The sequence below is a fragment of the Eubalaena glacialis genome, chromosome 9 (genome assembly GCF_028564815.1).
Source record: "Eubalaena glacialis isolate mEubGla1 chromosome 9, mEubGla1.1.hap2.+ XY, whole genome shotgun sequence".
Lineage (NCBI taxonomy): Eukaryota > Metazoa > Chordata > Mammalia > Artiodactyla > Balaenidae > Eubalaena > Eubalaena glacialis.
In genome coordinates this window covers 90,115,560-90,134,131 of record NC_083724.1, presented here as the reverse complement: position 1 = coordinate 90,134,131, position 18,572 = coordinate 90,115,560, and the positions used below count along the sequence as shown (strand labels likewise).

The 18,572-nt window shown below is 37.6% G+C and overlaps 1 protein-coding gene across 1 annotated transcript in view; it reads left to right on the top strand.

Annotated features, from left to right (window-relative positions):
- The first annotated feature begins 1,721 nt into the window (after positions 1-1,721).
- Positions 1,722-18,572, top strand: part of ZNF782 (zinc finger protein 782) — a 54,367-nt gene continuing 37,516 nt past the window's right edge. The window contains exons 1-5 of the mRNA XM_061200592.1: positions 1,722-1,812; positions 3,042-3,156; positions 3,436-3,530; positions 4,074-4,124; positions 10,361-10,487. Of these exons, the coding sequence (XP_061056575.1) occupies positions 4,110-4,124; positions 10,361-10,487 (142 nt within the window). The 5' untranslated portion in view covers positions 1,722-1,812; positions 3,042-3,156; positions 3,436-3,530; positions 4,074-4,109. The remainder of the gene's footprint in view (positions 1,813-3,041; positions 3,157-3,435; positions 3,531-4,073; positions 4,125-10,360; positions 10,488-18,572) is intronic.

Sequence of the window (18,572 nt, the reverse complement as noted above, 5' to 3'; positions counted from 1 at the left end):
CATTCCCCAAAAGTCCCTAAGGGAGACCTGTGCCATCTACCAGTTGAATCTCCTTCAAACTGGATCTACAATGTATGGTAGCATCATTGGAAGTTATGGCTACTGCAATTACAGTCTCACTTAAGAGTGGTTCTCAAAAGTGTGGTGATAAGAAATCTTCCCAGGGACAAATTTTAAGGAGGTATATTTAGTAGTTCACTTTGTGAAGAAGAGCTGTGTCCTGAGTTTAGATTTATACTGATTCATGTCCAAAGCTCAATGAGTTGATGGGTAGAAGGGGGCTGGACAAGAATAAGACTGGAATAAGATGTCTGGAGGAGACAGATGTGGATGAAGTTCTAGGAATAGGTACTGAATAGGGTTTACAAATGCTTAAGAGAGGATAGGACATTAAAGGGAAGAAAACAAGTGAGGTTTGTGTATTTATAACTTTGGCTGGCTGTGCAGAGCCATGTAATGGCCATTACAATGTTTCTCTTCCTAAGGCCACAGCTCTCATAAGTGTAGCCTTTTCTGCCAGGCTCTGGTAATATTACTTACCCTCACTATAAGCCTGGTGGTGATAATGGTTCCCTACCATCATCAGTTACAGGATGCTTCACCAACCCTACCCATGTTTTTGGAGCCCCCGTTTATTAAACTCAAGTGTCCTTTTGTTTTTTGACAACTGACACGTGTTTTTTTAGGTGACCCTGACAACAACCCTGATCATAAACTCCATGGGGATAGGGAATTTAATATCTTTTACCTGATGTTGTTATCCCAGCATCTAGAATGATGTCTATCGCACAGCAAGTTTTCAATAAATATTTGTTCCATGAACATATGTAGTGACCACTTTCCGTTAGTGAAATTTATGTTAAAGTCTATTATGATTGATTTAATGTAATATTGATTTAATACAGTTTGACCAGCATTTTTATGCTGTTATTTGTAATTCATTAAAGAATGACAAAGAATTACGTATGTCAGCAAAAAGCAAGCAAACTTGTTATGTGCACAGAAATCCAAGATCAACGTAATTTAATTAATAAAATTTGTTGAAACAATAATAGAATTCATCTGAAAACAATGTTGATTCATAAAAACTAACAGCTTCCTTATATATCAATACATCTATACCTGCAGCACTGCCTTGACCTCCAGTAGAACCTCCACACTGGGCTCCAGGGGTGCCAGCACGGGGCTTAGGGGTTAATGGGTCTGTTGGCTGTGTAGAAACAGTGTAGAGGTCCCAATTGAAAAATTACAAAATTATAATTTTACAGCTATATAATTTCAATCCTAAATACCTCAATCGTCCTGCCTTTTTTTTTTTTTACAAAACCAATTTTCTTACGTAACTCAAAATTTTTTCACACTTTAACTACGTAATGGTAATTTTAACATTTTCAATATCCAGTCCATATTCAAGTTTCCCCAACTGTCTCCAAATGACTTATGAAAAAACTGCTATTTCAATTGGGAGCCAATAGAGGACCACCCTTTGCATCTGGCATTTAAGTTGATATTTAACCCGTTCTCTTCAGGATCCTTGAGAGGCTCGGCAAGATACTTTTAAGACATCGCCCTTCAGCTTTCTAAAATGCGTAAATGCCTAAAGAGTGACCGCAGCCGTGGACGCGGAGGTCTATGGGAAATGTAGTCTTGACTCCTTCTGTTTTACCGCGCGGCACTCTGGGAAGGGGCTTCTGGGCTGCTTCTGCGCGTGTGCGGCTGTATCCCCGCCTCCTCCCTCGTCTTCTGTGGAACTCAGGGAAGAGGTTTGGGAGCCTGAGAGTCGGCTCGGAAAGTGAAGGGTGCGCACCTGGGGTGAGAGTGCGGGGGGACCAGCTGAGAGGGGTGCATTTGTGCCTAGGGATGGAAGCGGAAAATCTTTGGGACTCCCTCCCACCAACGCCGGTGTATGCGCCCGGGCGGGCCCTCAGCCTAGGGAAGGCCGGTAGGGGGTGACCCCGGCCCTCGGGCTCCCGGGGTGCAGGTCGGGCTGGTCCGGTTAAGAGCAGGTGCTCAGTGTAGGCCTGGGTGTGTGGGGACCGTGTGCTCGGCCCCGCCTGCAGCCCGACAGGGGAAAAAAAGCCCATGTCGGCGGCAGGGGGGAAAGTGAATTTATAGTGCTGACGGTGGCCCGGGGTCTGCGATGAGCGCCCCAGCTCTGGAGCAGAAGGGCCCGGGTAAATTACAGGTCTGTCACCTGTAAGCAGGGTTACAGAAGGAACCTGGGTAAGAGGTATTTCATATGAAAATGATACTAATGATGACTGTTTCATGGCGTTGTTTTGAAACTTAGATCTAAGTCATCACTTGTAAAGCATTTAGACAAGTACTAGATACTGAGCACTGAGTAAGTGACAACTGCTATTATAGTTGGAAGACACTTTATTCTTTTCCTTGGACGGCTTTATGTTATCTCACAACCACTTTAACAAAAACCGAGGCTCAGGTTGGTGGAACGGTGTGGTCAGGTCACAAGCTAGTAGTGAGGGAGTTTAGATTCAAGGGCAGCTGTGCTTTACTTACAGCCTCAGGCTTTGTCTAAATATCACACCTACCTAATACCGTCATTGTAGCCTTCACGGCACTTAGCGAAGAGGCCTGTCCCTGGTTCCCAGAAGTATAAGGGAAAGTGAATGTAGATGGAATCCTACCATGTGTCAAAATGTATTCTGGGATTTCTAGTGTCTCTTAAGGTCACTTGGGGCAGACAGAGGTCCCTGGCCCCTTCTGCATTGTCAGGCTGTCTGTCTTTTAAGTCTGGTATTATAATGAATTCCAAGAATTAGGCTTTTGCTCCTAAAATGAATTCTTGGATCCACGTCCCAGTTACCTTGAAACAAAGTGACCCTTGTGAAGTAGGAAGCAGGGAGTCTGTGTTAACAGGGAGTCTCTGTTAACAGGAGTCTTACCTGGAAGAGAGCGCCTCTATGACCTTAGACCTCGTTCCAGAGCCTCAGAGCAGAGACAGAAGAGCCCAGAAAGGAGCAGATCCTAGATTTGCAAGATCAGAAGCTGTTCTTTTTTTTTTTTTTTTTTTTTTTCAGAAGCTGTTCTTAATCTCCCTGCTCAGAATGAGCCAGTCTTGGTGATGACCCCACCTCCAGAAGCCACCAGACTATGTGACAGTGGGGGGTTTGGGCCAGCCTTGAGAAGAGCAAGGTGAGCTGAACTGGTCCAGGGGCAGGCTGTTCAGGAAAGGCCATTTTGTTGGAGAGCTTGTGAGGGTGAGGTCTGGGGGTAAGGGATAACTAGGCAGAGGGAGGAAATGCTGTCTCCACTCCCCTTAAATGCCCCCCCCGAAGATGCTGTGTTGCTGTCACATGTGTCTATCACCACATGTGACACTAGTGATATGCTGACCTCACAGGATCCCAGAATGATGATATGTGAAGGGTTTTCCAAGGTCATCTGTTTCTAACTCTCTTGAAATCTTTAAAGACATCGGGCCTGAAAAGTTCAGTGACTTGTCCAGGGAAACCCAGTTTGTTTGTGACAGAATCAGGAGGAAAACAGTGCACTTCGCCCTCTCACAGGTAGGTCACCAAAAGCATCTTATCAAAAGGGCCTTTTGACAAATATATCACGGCTGAAACAATTAAAATTTCCTGCGTTAAGGCATCCCATCTCTTTTATTAGGCTTTCTGTAGATTGTTTATACCAGCGGGTAAATAATATTAATAAGAAAAATAGATAAATGATGCATACTGAGTATTGTTCTGCTAAGTTAATTTTAATGAAAGTATAGTGTCTTATCCTTTGGTGTATTTAATTCAGCTAATCTTCTGTTGTTTTTATTTACTTGTGTTAGGACACATGCATTATTTTTAAAACGATTGAGAAAAGTTTACATTCACTCAGTTAAAAACTGCAGATTTAGTCCTCATGGTCATCTCAGAGTCACACAAAGACAGGTGGTGCCACCTGTACATGATCACTCTAGTGCCTTTTCTAGGCCGAGAGGGCCCTGTGCCTATAAGGAAGATGATCCCCAACTAGGGTGCTGAGATTTTGGGGGGTGAATCTAGGAGCTATAAGACAGGTTATGTCTCATAACACCCATCTTTCTGTCCCCTCAGCTGAACCACAGTTCTCTACTCTCCCAAGAGCAGAAAATGAACATACCTCAGGTGAGCTCTTTATTCTTTACCCATTTTGCATTTTTATGGATTTACAAGGTTAAGAAGCATCCATGCATTAAATGGAAAAGGAGAAATAAAAATAGATCAAGTCAATCTTGAGGGATAATATACACTGTTTTACTATTAATTGTGATGTTTGCTCTCAGCTTTTGGTAGGTTACCTTTCTCAGGGTAAGAAGGTATCAGGTATCAGTTTGCTAAGGTATCAGTTTGCTAAGATTTCACATTAGTCATGAATGTGCATTAAATTACATTGATTACATTTTGTGTATCGGAGCAAAGCTATAGCTTATTTCCGTTAATCTATAAATACTGTAAACAATGTAATGGATTTTCTAATGTTAACTTAAATCCCTGTGTAGACCCTAATTGCTAATAAGTGTGGTAAGTTGCTTCTTACATATCTTCCTAGGACTTTTTACTAATACTGTATTTAGGATTTTTATTTTTGTATCCACAAGTTGGATTAGACTATACTTTCTTGTTTCTGTGTCCAATTATAGTATCATGGTCATAGTCTCATAAAAGGAAATGGGACATTTTCCTGCTCCTTTTCTTTAATAATAATTTAGATGAGAAAATTGTGTTACATGTAGATTTTGTGAAACTCACCTTAAATTAGGGCCTTATGAAGACTTTTTGCATGAAGATTTTGATTAATTTATTGGTCATAAGTCTATGATGGATTTGTATTTTTCTTTTTAGTGTAACTTTCCTCATTACGTTTTCATAGAAAATTATTCATTTTTATTTATTTATTTTTTAATTTTGGCTGCGAAGGGTCTTAGTTGTGACACGCTGGATCTTTGTTGTGGCATGCAGGATCTTTAGTTGTGGCATGCAGACTCTTAGTTGTGGCATGCATGCGGGATCTAGTTCCCCAACCAGGGATTGAACCTGGGCCCCTTGCATTGGGAGCGCAGAGTCTTACCCACTAGACCACCAATGAAGTCCCTATTTATGTTTTTAAATGTATTTTCATGAGCTTGTTGATAGTATTCTCTTAGGATTTCAAAATCTTTGTTATATCAATAATTTCCTTTTTTGATCAACTTTAAAATTTTATTTCAGTATAAAGCTTGCCAATCAGAAAAGGACAAAGTATGTTCTCGTTGGCCCAATCTAAAACTAAGAATTTCTGTATCTGAGGGTCTTAGTATTCTGTGCTGGCAGAATAGAGTAGAGGAATTGGGAGTAGAGGAACGTGCACTTGCCATGTTTGTGCTTTCTACCTTTGCATACCCACCTGTCAGCACCATTTGTTGACAAGAATATCCTTTCTCCATTGAATTGCATTGGCACCTCTGAGGGAAATCAACTAGCAACCTATGTTTGGTTCTGTTTCTGGATTCTGCTCACTTTTTTTTATTTTTTAAAAAATTTTATTGAAGTATAGTTGATTTACAATGTTGCATTAATTTCTGCTGTACAGCAAAGTGACAGAGTTAAACATATATATACATTCTTTTTTGTATTTTCATTATGGTTTATCACAGGATATTGAATATAGTACCCTGTGCTATACAGTAGGACCTTGTTATTTATCCATCCTATATATAAAGCTTGCATCTGCTAATCTCAAACTCCCAGTCCTTCCGCCCTCCACCCCTCCTCCCCCTTGGCAACCACAAGTCTATTCTCTATATCTATGTGGACTCTGTTCACATCTGATGACCTTAATCCTTTTGCTAATACCACGTTGCCTTGATGAGTGTCTCTTTATAGTAACTCTTGAAATCAGATAATATGTGTCTTCCAACTTGGTTCCTTTTTAGGAGTGTTTTGGAGATTCTAGGTACTTTGCTTCTCTATAGAAAGTTTTGAAAATTGGCTTGTCTATCTCAGGAAAGCCTGCTGAGATTTTGATTTTGACTGCACTGACTCTATAGAATCTGTAATATAGATCAATTTGGGGAGAATTAACATCTTGATCAAAATGTCTTCCAATACATTAACACATTATCTCTCGCAATGGGGGTTTTGAGGGTTTTCATTTTTATTCTTTTGAGTCAAAAGGATAGTTTTGACTTACAGTCTAAAAGAATAACTCTACATTTTGAAGATAAACTCTAGTGGGGTAGTAGTGAAAGTAGGAACAATATAGGAGGCTATTTCTGTAATCCTAGCAATAAATGATGATCATTTAAGGGTGTTAGTTGCTTTCAAGTGGTCGGATTCTGGAGGTATTTTAAGGTAGAGCCAACAGTCTAGGAGTGTGTGTTTCTTCTCCACAACCTTACAAATAGAGGGTGCCATCAAACTTTTTGAATTTTTACTAATGTGATTAAAAATGATAACTCAAGTTTAGTTTTACAAACTTGCCTCTTCTCATGAGTGAGGTGGAACATCTTTTTTGTTTGTAATTCATCTATATTTCTTTTTTATTGAACTGTTTATTTCTTACTGTTTTCCTGTTGATGTGCTGATTTTAATTAATATATCCAGTATATCTTTATAGCTATTTTTCAGTGATATAAATTGCACAATTTTCCTAGTTTTTCATATTTTTGCCTTGCTCATGTTTTTTTTATTTTTGCCATAAAGGCATTTGTTTTTGTTTTTAACTGTGGTGAACTTTTTTTGGCATTTAAAAAAAATGTATTGAAATATAGTTGATTTTCAATGTTGTGTTAGTTTCAGGTATACAGCAAAGTGATTCAGTTATACAAATGTATATACATATATATACATATACATATATATACGGTATATATATTCTTTATCAGATTCTTTTCCATTATAGGTTATTACATGATATTGAGTATAGCTCCCTGTACTATACAGTAGGTCCTTGTTGTTTATCTGTTTTATATATTGTGGTGTGTATATGTTAATCCCAAATTCCTAATTTATCCCTCCCCCCCTTTGCCCTTTGATAACCATAAGTTGTTTTCTACGTCTTTGAGTTTATATCTCTTCTGTAAGTAAGTTCATTTGTATCATCTTTTTAGATTACACATATAAGTGATATCATATAATATTTGTCTTTCTCTTTCTTAATATGATAATCTCTAGGTCCATCAATGTTGCTGCAAATGGCATGATTTCATTCTTTTTTGTGGCTGAGTAATATTCCATTGCATATATATAGATATATACACACCACATCTTTATCCATTCATCGGTTGATGGAAATTTAGGTTGCTTCCATGTCTTGGCTATTGTAAAATGCTGCAGTGAACATTGGGGTGCATGTATCTTTTCGAAGTATGGTTTTCTCCAGATATATGCCCAGGATTGGGATTGCAAGATCATATGGGAGCTCTATTTTTAGTTTTTTAAGGAACCTCCATACAGTTCTTCATAGTGGCTGCACCAATTTACATTCCCACCAACAGTGTAGGAGGGTTCCCTTTTCTCCACATCCTCTCCAGCATTTGTTATTTGTAGATATTTTGATGATAGCCATTCTGACTGGTGTGAGGTGATACCTCATTGTAGTTTTGATTTGCATTTCTCTAATAATTAGTGATATTGAGCATCTTTTCATATGCCTGTTAGCCATCTGTATATCTTCTTTGGAGAAATGTCTGTTTAGGTCTTCTGCCCATTTTTTGGTTAGGTTGTTTGGTTTGAGCTGTTTGTATATTTTGGAAATTAATCCCTTGTCAGTAGCATCATTTGCAAATATTTTCTCCCAGTCTGTAGGTTGTCTTTTCATTTTGTTTATGGTTTCCTATGCTGTGCAAAAGCTCTTAAGTTTAGTTAGGTCCCATTTGTTTATTTTTGTTTTTATTTCCATTACTGTAGGAGACAGATCCAGAAAAATATTGCTGTGATTTATGTCAAAGAGTGTTCTGCCTGTGTTTTCCTTTAGGAGTTTTATAGTATCTGGTCTTACATTTAGATCTTTAATTCATTTTATTTTTGTATGGTGTTAGAGAATGTTCTAATTTCATTATTTTACATGTAGCTGTCCAGTTTTCCCAGCACCACTTGTTAAAGAGACTGTCTTTTCTCCCTTGTCTATTCTTGCCTCCTTTGTCATAGATTAGTTGACCATAGGTGTGTGGGTTTATTTCTGGACTTTCTATCCTGTTCCATTGATCTGTATGTCTGTTTTTGTGCCAGTATCATAGTGTTTTGACGACTGTAGTTTTGTAGTATAGTTTGAAGTCAGGGAGCATGATACCTCCAGCTCAGTTCTTCTTTCTCAGAATTGCTTTGGCTATTCAGGGTCTTTTGAAGGCATTTGTTTTTTATGTTGTCAAGTTTAGCAGTTTTTTCTTTTATGCTTCCTGGATTTTTAGTCATAGTTGGTCATTTCCCACTCTGACCTTATAAAAGAATTGCTCTGTGTAGTCTTTTAGAGTATGATTTTATTTTTTACAGTTAGATCTCGAATACATTTTAATTTTATCCTGCTCTGTGGTGTGAGATATAGATCAGTCTTTTCCCAGATGGCCATCTAGTTATTCCGATGACATTTGTATCTAGCCATTTCTCACTCATTTAAATGATGTCACCTGTATTCAAATAGGAAATTGACTCTGTTTATCATTTTTCCTACTCCAGTTTCTTCAGTTTAAGCTTGGACGTCTTTTTGGGCTCTCACCAGTGCCCTGCTCCTTTTGCCCACTTCTACATTTATATTAGATTGTGGGCAATATTGTTCTATTTTTTTTAATCAATACTACCTTACCCTCTGTCTTCCAGAATTTGTTCAAAATTCAGGCCTTGTGCTGGGACGTTTCTCTGAATTCCTCTTTTGTCATACTTTTATAGCTATAAAAGCTTTTTATTTTACCTGAATGTGTTTTTGGAGGCAGGGGATGTAAATGTGTGTGTTCAGTTTATTCCCTTGAACTAGAGAAATACTTTTTGCTTGTAATTCTCTCGTCTCTTAATTTCTGGTACTCTAATCTTTCTGTTTTCTCTTTCTACCCCTTAGAAATTCTTTCTCAGCCTTCGTGGCCTATCTTTCTACCTGCCTTTTAAATTTTGCTATTCCCTTGAATTTTGTACTTGGTCCTTTTCTTTCCTAAAGTTTCTACATCCTTTCTGAACCAGCCCTTTTTCCCTGATGACTTAAGTTACCATCTTAATGACTGTCTCCTAGATCCTTATTTTCATTTTAGATTTTCCTTCTCCGTTCCAGAATCTTGCAGCCAACGAGGAAATAAATAATTCCATCTGTATGTTCCACGGGTGTTTTGAGTGCAGTTGAACAACATCTGCTCACTGTGACCCAGCCTCTGATTCTTACTTATTCTTCCAGTCTCTGTGTATGGCATCAGCATCTACCCACTTGCTTGTGCAGCATCTCTGTGTATTAATTTCCCATTCTTTATCTCTGTTGCTTTGCCTTAGTATAGATCATCTCTTAAACTGGGTATTTTGTTTTGTTGCTGAAGATATTGTCCACTATTCATATAGAGCGATGGTTCCTAACTAGGGGTGATTTTGCTTCCCAGGAGGCATTTGGAAGTATTTGGAGATATTTTTGATTGTCATGACTGGGAATACTATTGATATCTAATCAGTAGAAAACAGGGATACTGGTAAATATCCTAAAATACACAGGACAGTCTTCCACAAAAATAGCATTATCTGGTCCAGAGTGTCAGTAGTGCCAAATTGAAGAAACCCTGCTATAGAGCAAAGGCAGAGTTAGTCATCTTTTATAGCATTTTGTTTTAAACTCTAAACAGTAAAAATATATCTGGAGAAAACCATGATTCGAAAGTATACATGCACCCCAGTGTTCATTGCAGCACTGTTTACAATAGCCAAGGCCTGGAAGCAACCTAAATGTCCATCAACAGATGAACTGATAAAGAAGATGTGGTATATATATACAATGGAATACTACTCAGCCATTAAAAAGAATGAAATAATGCCATTTGCAGCAACATGGATGGAAAGGTGGGGAGGGAGGGATAAATTGGGAGTTTGGGATTGACATATACACACTAGTATATTTAAAATAGATAACCAACAAGAACCTACTGTGTAGCACAGGGAACTCTGCTCAATATTCTGTAATAACATATATGGGAAAGGAATTTGAAAAAGAATAGATATATGTATATGCATAACTGAATCACTTTGCTGTACACCTGAAACTAACACAGCATTGTAAATCAACTATAGTCCACTATAAAATAAAAATTAAAAAAATAAAAATTAAATAAACAGTAAACATAGTAGGAGTTAGTTTTCAAAAATATTTTCCATGTCCTGATTCTGAACCCTCAGATTGATTAGAAATATGTTGTTAACAGGCATCAGTGTCATTCAAGGACGTGACTGTGGAGTTCACCCAGGAGGAGTGGTGGCAGATGGACTCTGCTCAGAGGACCCTGTACAGAGATGTGATGTTGGAGAACTACAGCCACCTCGTCTCAGTGGGTGAGCAGACCTTACCATGTGACTTCCTTGGGAATGCAAATTCAGTTTTTTCTCTTTTGAAATGTTAATCACTTTTGTTGAGGAATATTAAATGGAAAATTTAGCACTTTTCAGTGTACAAGCCAATAGGTTTTAAAAGATTAGATTACCATCATCAAAGTCATGATTTGGAATATTTTCATCATCCCCCCAAAATTCCTTGTACCCCTTTGCAGTGAGTCCCCTCCTTTCATTCCTACTTCTCAGACCCCAAGCAATCACTGATCTGTTTTCTATTTCAATAGCTTTTCCTTTTTTCGAATTTTATATAAATGAATTCGTTAAGTATATACTGTGTTTTGTTTGGCTTCTTTCATTTAGCATGATGCTTTTGAGACTCGTGTGTGTGTGTGTGTGTATCACAGGTTTATTCTTTTTATCCTTAGTAGAATTCCTTTGTGTGCATATACCCCAGTTTGTTATCCTTTTCAGTTCATAGACACATGGGTGTTTTTCCAGTTTGGGCCTGTTATGAAAAAGCTTCTATGAACATTCACATATAAGTTTTTGTGTCAATATGTTTTCATTTCTTGTGTAAATACCTAGGAGTGGGATTACTGGGTCTTCTGGTAAGTTTATATGTAACTTATTCAGAAAGTGCCAAATGTTCCCAAGTTCGATCTACTGTTTTTCATGCCTGTAAGCAATGTCTGAGAGTTATCATTGCTCTTGGATTACCAGCATTTCTAGTTGCATCTTACTGGATTTTAATTTGCATTTCTCTGGTAATTAACAGTGTTGAACTTCTTTTCATGTGCTTTTTAACCATTCATAATCTCCTTTAATGAAGTGTCTCATGAAATCTTTTGCCCATTTTTTTGTATAGTTTTTTGGTTTGGGTCTTATTGTTGAGTTGAAGGAGTTTAGATCTTTATCAGATATATGTTTTGCAAATGTTGTATTCTCCAGCTCTGGCTTGCCTTTTTAAGAAGAAAATGTTTTCAGGTTGTTTTTGGTTTGAATATATACTTAAAAAACTTTTTATATAACATAATTAAGATTCACAGGATTTAGCATAATTGTATTCTTCACAAGTTTCCCCTAATGGTTATATCTTATGTAACTATAATCTCAACACAAGGAAATAGGCATTGGTACAATGTATGTGAATAGCTCTGTGCCATTTTCTTTACCTTATTTTTTTATGGAAGTATAGTTGATTTAGAATATCATGTTAGTTTCAGGTATACAGCAAAGTATGTGTGTATATGTATATGTATATATATATATGTTTATGTATATATGTATATATATATATATGTATATATATATATATACATATATATATATATATATTCTTTTTCAGATTCTTTTCCCTGATAGGTTATTACAAAATATCAAGTACAGTTCTCAGTGCTATAGAGTAGGTCCTTGCTGGTTATCTGTTTTATACATAGGGGTGTGTATATGTTAATCCCAAACTCCTAATTTATCCCTCTCCCCTTTGGTAACCATATATTTGTTTTCTATGTCTTTGAGTCTGTTTCTGTTTTGAAATACGTTCATTTGTATCTTTTATTTTTTGATTCCACATATAAGCAATATCATATGATTTTTTTTTCTCTGTCTGGCTTCACTTAGCATGATAATCTCTAGGCCCATCCATGTAGCTGCAAAGGCATGATTTCATTCTTTTTTATGACTCAGTAATATTCCATTAGGGGTGTATGTGTGTTGTGTGTGTGTGTGTGTGTGTGTGTGTGTGTGGTATATATATATACCACAACTTCTTTATCCATTCATCTGCTGCAGTGAACACTGGGGTGCATGTATCTTTTTAAAGTATGGTTTTCTCTGGATATATGCCCAGGATTGGGATTGCAAGATCATATGGTAGCACTATTTTTAGTTTTTTAAGGAACGTCCATACTGTTCTCCATAGTGGCTGCACCAATTTACATGCCCACCAACAGTGCAAGAGGGTTCCCTTTTCTCCACACCCTCTCCAGCATTTGTGATTTGTAGATGTTTTGATGATACCTCATTGTAGTTTTGATTTGCATTTCTCTAATAATTAGTGATATTGAGCATCTTTTCATATGCCTGTTAGCCATCTGTATGTCTTCTTTGGCGAAATGTCTGTTTAGGTCTTCTGCCCATTTTTTGATTAGGTTGTTTGGGTTTTTTTTGTTATTGAGTTGTATGAGCTGTTTGTATATTTTGGAAATTAATCCCTTGTCAGTAGCATCATTTGCAAATATTTTCTCCCAGTCTGTAGGTTGTCTTTTCATTTTGTTTATGGCTTCCTATGCTGTGCAAAAGCTCTTAAGTTTAGTTAGGTCCCATTTGTTTATTTTTGTTTTTATTTCCATTACTGTAGGAGACAGATCCAGAAAAATATTGCTGTGATTTATGTCAAAGAGTGTTCTGCCTGTGTTTTCCTCTAGGAGTTTTATAGTATCTGGTCTTACATTTAGATCTTTAATTCATTTTATTTTTGTATATGGTGTTAGAGAATGTTCTAATTTCATTATTTTACATGTAGCTGTCCACTTTTCCCAGCACCACTTGTTAAAGGGACTGTCTTTCTCCATTGTCTATTCTTGCCTCCTTTGTCATAGTTTAGTTGACCCTAGGTATGTGGGTTTATTTCTGGGCTTTCTATCCTGTTCCATTAATCTGTATGTCTGTTTTGGGCCAGTACCATACTGTTTTGATGACTGTAGCTTTGTAGTATAGTCTGAAGTCAGGGAGCCTGATTTCCTCAGCTCTGTTTTTCTTTCTCAAGATTGCTTTCTCAAGATTCGGGGTCTTTTGTGTTTCCATACAAATTAAAATATTTTTTGTTCTAGTTCTGTGAAAAATGCATTGGGTAGTATCATCATTTTGAAAATATTAATTCTTCCAATTGAAGAACATGGTATGTCTTTCCATCTGTTTACGTCATCTTCAGTTTCTTTCCTCAGCATCTTAGAGTTATCAGAGTACAGGTCTTTTGCCTCCTAAGGTTAGTTTATTCCTTCCTAGGTACTTTATTCTTTTTGATGCGATGATAAACGGGATAGTTTCCTTAATTTCTTCTGATCTTTCCTTGTTAGTGTATGGAAATGCAGTAGATTTCTGTGTATTAATTTTGTATCCTGCAGCTATACTGAATTCATTGATGAGCTCTAGTAGTTTTCTGGTAGCACCTTTAGGATTTTCTATGGATAAGTATCATGTCATCTGCAAACAGTGACAGTCTTAGTTCTTCTTTTCCAATTTGGATTCCTTTTATTTCGTTTTCTTCTCTGATTGCTGTGGCTAGGACTTCCAAAACTGTGTTGAATAAAAGTGGTGAGAGTGGACATCCTTGTCTTGTTCCTGATCTAAGAGGAAATGCTTTCAGATTTTCACCATTGAGTATGACATTAGCTCTGGGCTTGTCATATATGGCCTTTATTATGTTGAGGTAGGTTCCCTCTGTGCCTACTTTCTGGAGAGTTTTTATCATAAATGGATGTTGAATTTTATAAAAAGCTCTTTATGCATCTATTGTGATGATCATATGTTTTTTATTCTTCAGTTTGTTGATGTGGTGTATCACACTGATTGATTTATTGATATTGAAAACCCTTGCATCCCTGGGATAAAGCCCACTTGATCATTATGTATGATTCTTTTAATGTATTGTTGGATTTGGTTTGCTAGACTATGTTGAGAATTTTTGCATCTATGTTCATCAGTGATATTGGCTTGTAATTTTCTTTTCTTGTGGTGTTTTTGTCTGGTGTTTGGTATCAGGGTGGTGGTGGCCTCATAGAATGAGTTCGGAAGTGTTCCTCCCTCTGCAATTTTTTGGAATAGTTTCAGAAAGATAGGTGTTAACTCTTCTCTAAATGTTTGATAGAATTCACCTGTGAAGCCATCTGGTCCTGGACTTTTGTTGGGAGTTTTTAAATCACAGATTCAATTTCAGTACTTGTTTGTTCATATTTTGGTCTGTTCATATTTTCTATTTCCTCCTGGTTCAGTCTCGGGAAATTGTACTTTTTAAAGAATTTGTCCATTTCTTCTAGGTTGTCCATTTTATTGGTATATTTTATTGTCCATGTTGTTGGCCTGTAGTAGGCTCTTATGGTCCTTTGTATTTCTGTGGTGTCAGTTGTAAATTCTCCTTTTTCATTTCTAACTTTATTGAGTTGGGCCCTCCTCTTTTTTCTTGATAAGTCTGGGTGAAGGTTTATCAATTTTGTTTATCTTTCCAAAGAACCAGCTTTTAGTTTCATTGATCTTTTCTATTGTTTTCTGAGTCTCTCTTTCATTTATTTCTGCTCTGATCTTTATGATTTCTTTCCATCTATTAACTTTGGGTTTTGTTTGTTCTTATTTTTCCAGTTGTTTTAGATATAAGGTTAGGCTGTTTATTTGAGATTTTTCTTCTTTCCTGAGGTAAGCTTATATCGCTATAAACTTCCTCTTGGAACTGCTTTTGCTGCATGCCATGGGTTTTGGATTGTCATGTTTTCATTTTCATTTGTCTCTGAGGAAATCAATTTCCTCTTTGATTTCTTTGGTAATCCATTGGTTGTTTAGTAGCATATTGTTTAACCTCCATGTTTTTGTGTTTTTTGCAGTTTTTTTTCTTGTGGTTAATTTCGAATCTCATAGCATTGTGGTCAGAAAAAATGCTTGATGTGATTTCAGTTTTCTTAAATTTACTGAGGCTTGCTTTGTGGCCCAGCATGTGATCTATCCTGGAGAATGTTCCATGTGCACTTGAAAAGAATATGTATTTTGCTACTTTCGTATGGAACACTCTATAAATATCAATTAAGTCCATCTGGTCTAATGTGTCATTTAAGGCCTGTGTTTGCTTATTGATTTTCTGTCTGGATGATCTGTCCATTGATGTAAGTGGGGCGTTAAGGTCCCCCACTATTATTGTGTTACTGTCGATTTCTCCTTTTATGGCTGTTAATGTTTGCCTTATATATTGAGCTGCTTCTTTGTTGGGTGCATGTATATTTACACTTGTTATATCTTCTTCTTGGATTGATCCCTTGATCATTATGTGGTGTCCTTCTTTGTCTCCTGTAACAGTCTTTATTTTAATGTCTATTTTGTCTGATATGAGTATTGCTATTCCAGTTTTCTTTTGATTTCCATTTGCATAGAATACCTGTTTCCATCCCCTCATTTTCAGTTTGTATGTGTTTCAAGATCTGAAGTTTTCTCTTGTAGACAATATATGTACGGGTCTTGTTTTTGTATCTATTAAGCCAGCCTGTGTCTTTTGGTCAGAGCATTTAATCTGTTTACATTTAATGTAATTATCAATATGTACGTTCTTTTTGCCATTTCGTTAATTGTTTCGGATTTGTTTTTATAGGTCTTTCTTCTTCCTTTCCTCTTTTCTTTTCTCTCTTGTGGTTTGGATTCCTCTTTCTTTTTCGTGTGTATATCTATTATAAATTTTTCATTTGCAGTTACCATGATGTTTTTATACAGCAGTCTATATATATATGTATGATTGTTTTAAGTTGCTGATCTCTTAATTTCAAGTGCATTTCAAATATCCTGCACTTCTACTCTCTGTCTCTCACGATTACTGGTTTTGATATCATATTTGTGCCATGGATGCTTTCCTACCTTACTGTATGTTTGCCCATTTTGTAATTTTCTTGTTTCTAGTTGTGGCCTTTTCTGCCTAGAGAAGTTCCTTAGCATTTGTTGTAAAGCTGGTTTGGTGGTGCTGAATTCTCTTAGCTTTCACTTGTGTGTAAAGCTTTTGATTTCTCCATCAAATCTGAACGAGATACTTGCTGGGTAGAGTATTCTTGGTTATGGGTTTTTCCCTTTCAGCACTATATATCATTCCAGTCCCTTCTGGCCTGCAGAGTTTCTGCTGAAAAATCAGCTGCTAGTCTTATGGGGATTCCCTTGTATGTTATTTGTTGCTTTTCCCTTGTTGTTTTTAATATTTTCTCTTTGTCTTTAATTTCTGTCAGTTTGATTACTGTGTGTTTTGGCATTTTCCTCCTTGGTTTTATCTTGTATGGGACTCTGCGCTTCCTGGACATGGGTGATTATTTCCTTTCCCATGTTAGGGAAGTTTTCACCTATTATCTCTTCAAATATTTTCTTAGTCCCTTCCTTTCCCTCTTCTCCATCTTGGACCCCTATAATGTGAATGCTGGTGTGTTTGACGTTGTCCCAGAGATCTCTTAAACTCATTGTTTTTCATTCTTTTTTCCTTTTTATGCTCCGCAGCAGTGATTTCCACCACTCTGTCTTCTAGCTCACTGATTCATTCTTCTGCCTCATTTATTCTATTAATTCCTAATTGTGTATTTTTTATTTGTTACTATATTCTTCTACTATCTTTGTTCTTTGTATTTTCTAACTGTTTGCTAAAAACTTCTTGTAACTTCTCACTCTGTGTGTCCATTCTTTTCCTACCTTCTGGGATCATCTTTATGATCATTTTTCTGAACACTTACGCAGGTAAATTGGCTATCTCCACTTCACTTAGTTGTTCTTCTGGGGTTTTATCTTGTTCCTTCATATGGGAAATATTCCTTTGCCATCTCATTTTGTTTAAATTAGTACTTGTATTTTTATGAATGTAGTAGCTTAGTTACGTTTTCGACCTTGGATAAGTGGGCCTCTGTAGGGGATGTCCTATGTGTCCCAGCAGTACACTCCCCTCTCATCACCCAAAGGCTGGCACCAGCTGGTCCCATGGTAGGTTCTGACCTGTGTTTGTGGACTCAGTTCTGCAGGCTGCAGGGTCATAACTTCCTTGCTTCTGGTGTCTGCTCCCTGGAAGGTGAGGTTTGTCTAGAATCTTGTGTGGGCTTCCTGGCAGGAGTGTCTGGTGCCTGCCCACTGGTGAGTGGAGCTGGGTCTTGGCCCTCTGGTGGACAGGGCCATGTCAAGGGCTGTGTCTAGAGGTGGCTGTGGGCTCCAGAACTCTTTAGGCAGCCTATCTGCTGATGGATGAGGCTTATTTCCTCCTTGTTGGTTGTTTGGCCTGAGGCGTCCCAGCACTGGAGCTTACAGGCTGTTGGGAAGAGCCAGGTCTTGATGCTAAGGACCCAAAATGTCTGCCTCCAGCCAGAGTTCATGTATGTCCCCGCTATGTCTGCCACCAGCTTTTATGACCCCAGAGAGAGCCACAGCCTTCCTAAGAGACCCTCCAAGACCAGCAGATATGTCTGGCCCAGGTTCCTATGGAGTCACTACTTTTGCCTAAGGACCTGGTGTGCACAGGACCTTGTGTGTGCCCTCCAAGAGTGGAGTCTCTGTTTCCCCCAATCCTATGGTGCTCTTGCAGTCAAGCCCCACTGGCCTTCATAGCCAAATGCTCTGTGGGCTCCTTCTCCCGATGCCGGACCCCTAGGCTGGGGAGCCTGAAATGGGGCTCAGAGCTCTCACTCCTGTGGGAGAACTTCTGCTATATAATTATTCTCGTTTGTGAGTTACCCACCTGGGTGATATGGGATTCGATTATATTGTGAGCGTGCCCCTGCTACCATCTCATGGTTTTTTCTTTGTCTTTGGATGTAGAATATCTTTTTCTTGTAGATTCCAGTCTTTTTTATCAATGGTTATTCAGCAGTTAGTTGTGATTTTGGTGTGCTGTGCCATTTTATCATATGTGGAGATTCGTGTAACCACCACCACAATCCAGATACAGAACTAACTATTCCATCATCACAAGGATTTCTCTCATGCTACCTCTTTATTTTCATACCCATCCCCTCTCCCACACTATGCCTAATCTCTGCCAAATATTAATCTGTTATTCATCTCTATAGTTTTGTAATTTCCAGAACATTATATAAATGGAATCATACAGTATTTGATGTATTGAGATTGAGATCCGCCCAAGTTGTAGTGTGTTGATAGTTTATCTTGTTTTACTACAATGGTATTCCAGTCTATAAATGAATGTATTATAATTTGTTTAGTCATTCACCTATTAAAGGACATTTTGGTTGTTAATTTTTGGCTATTATAAATAAAGATGCTATGAACATTCGTGTTCAGATTTTTGTGTAAAATAAATTATTATTTCTCTGGGATAAATGCCCAGGAGTGTGATTGGAGTTGTATGGTAAG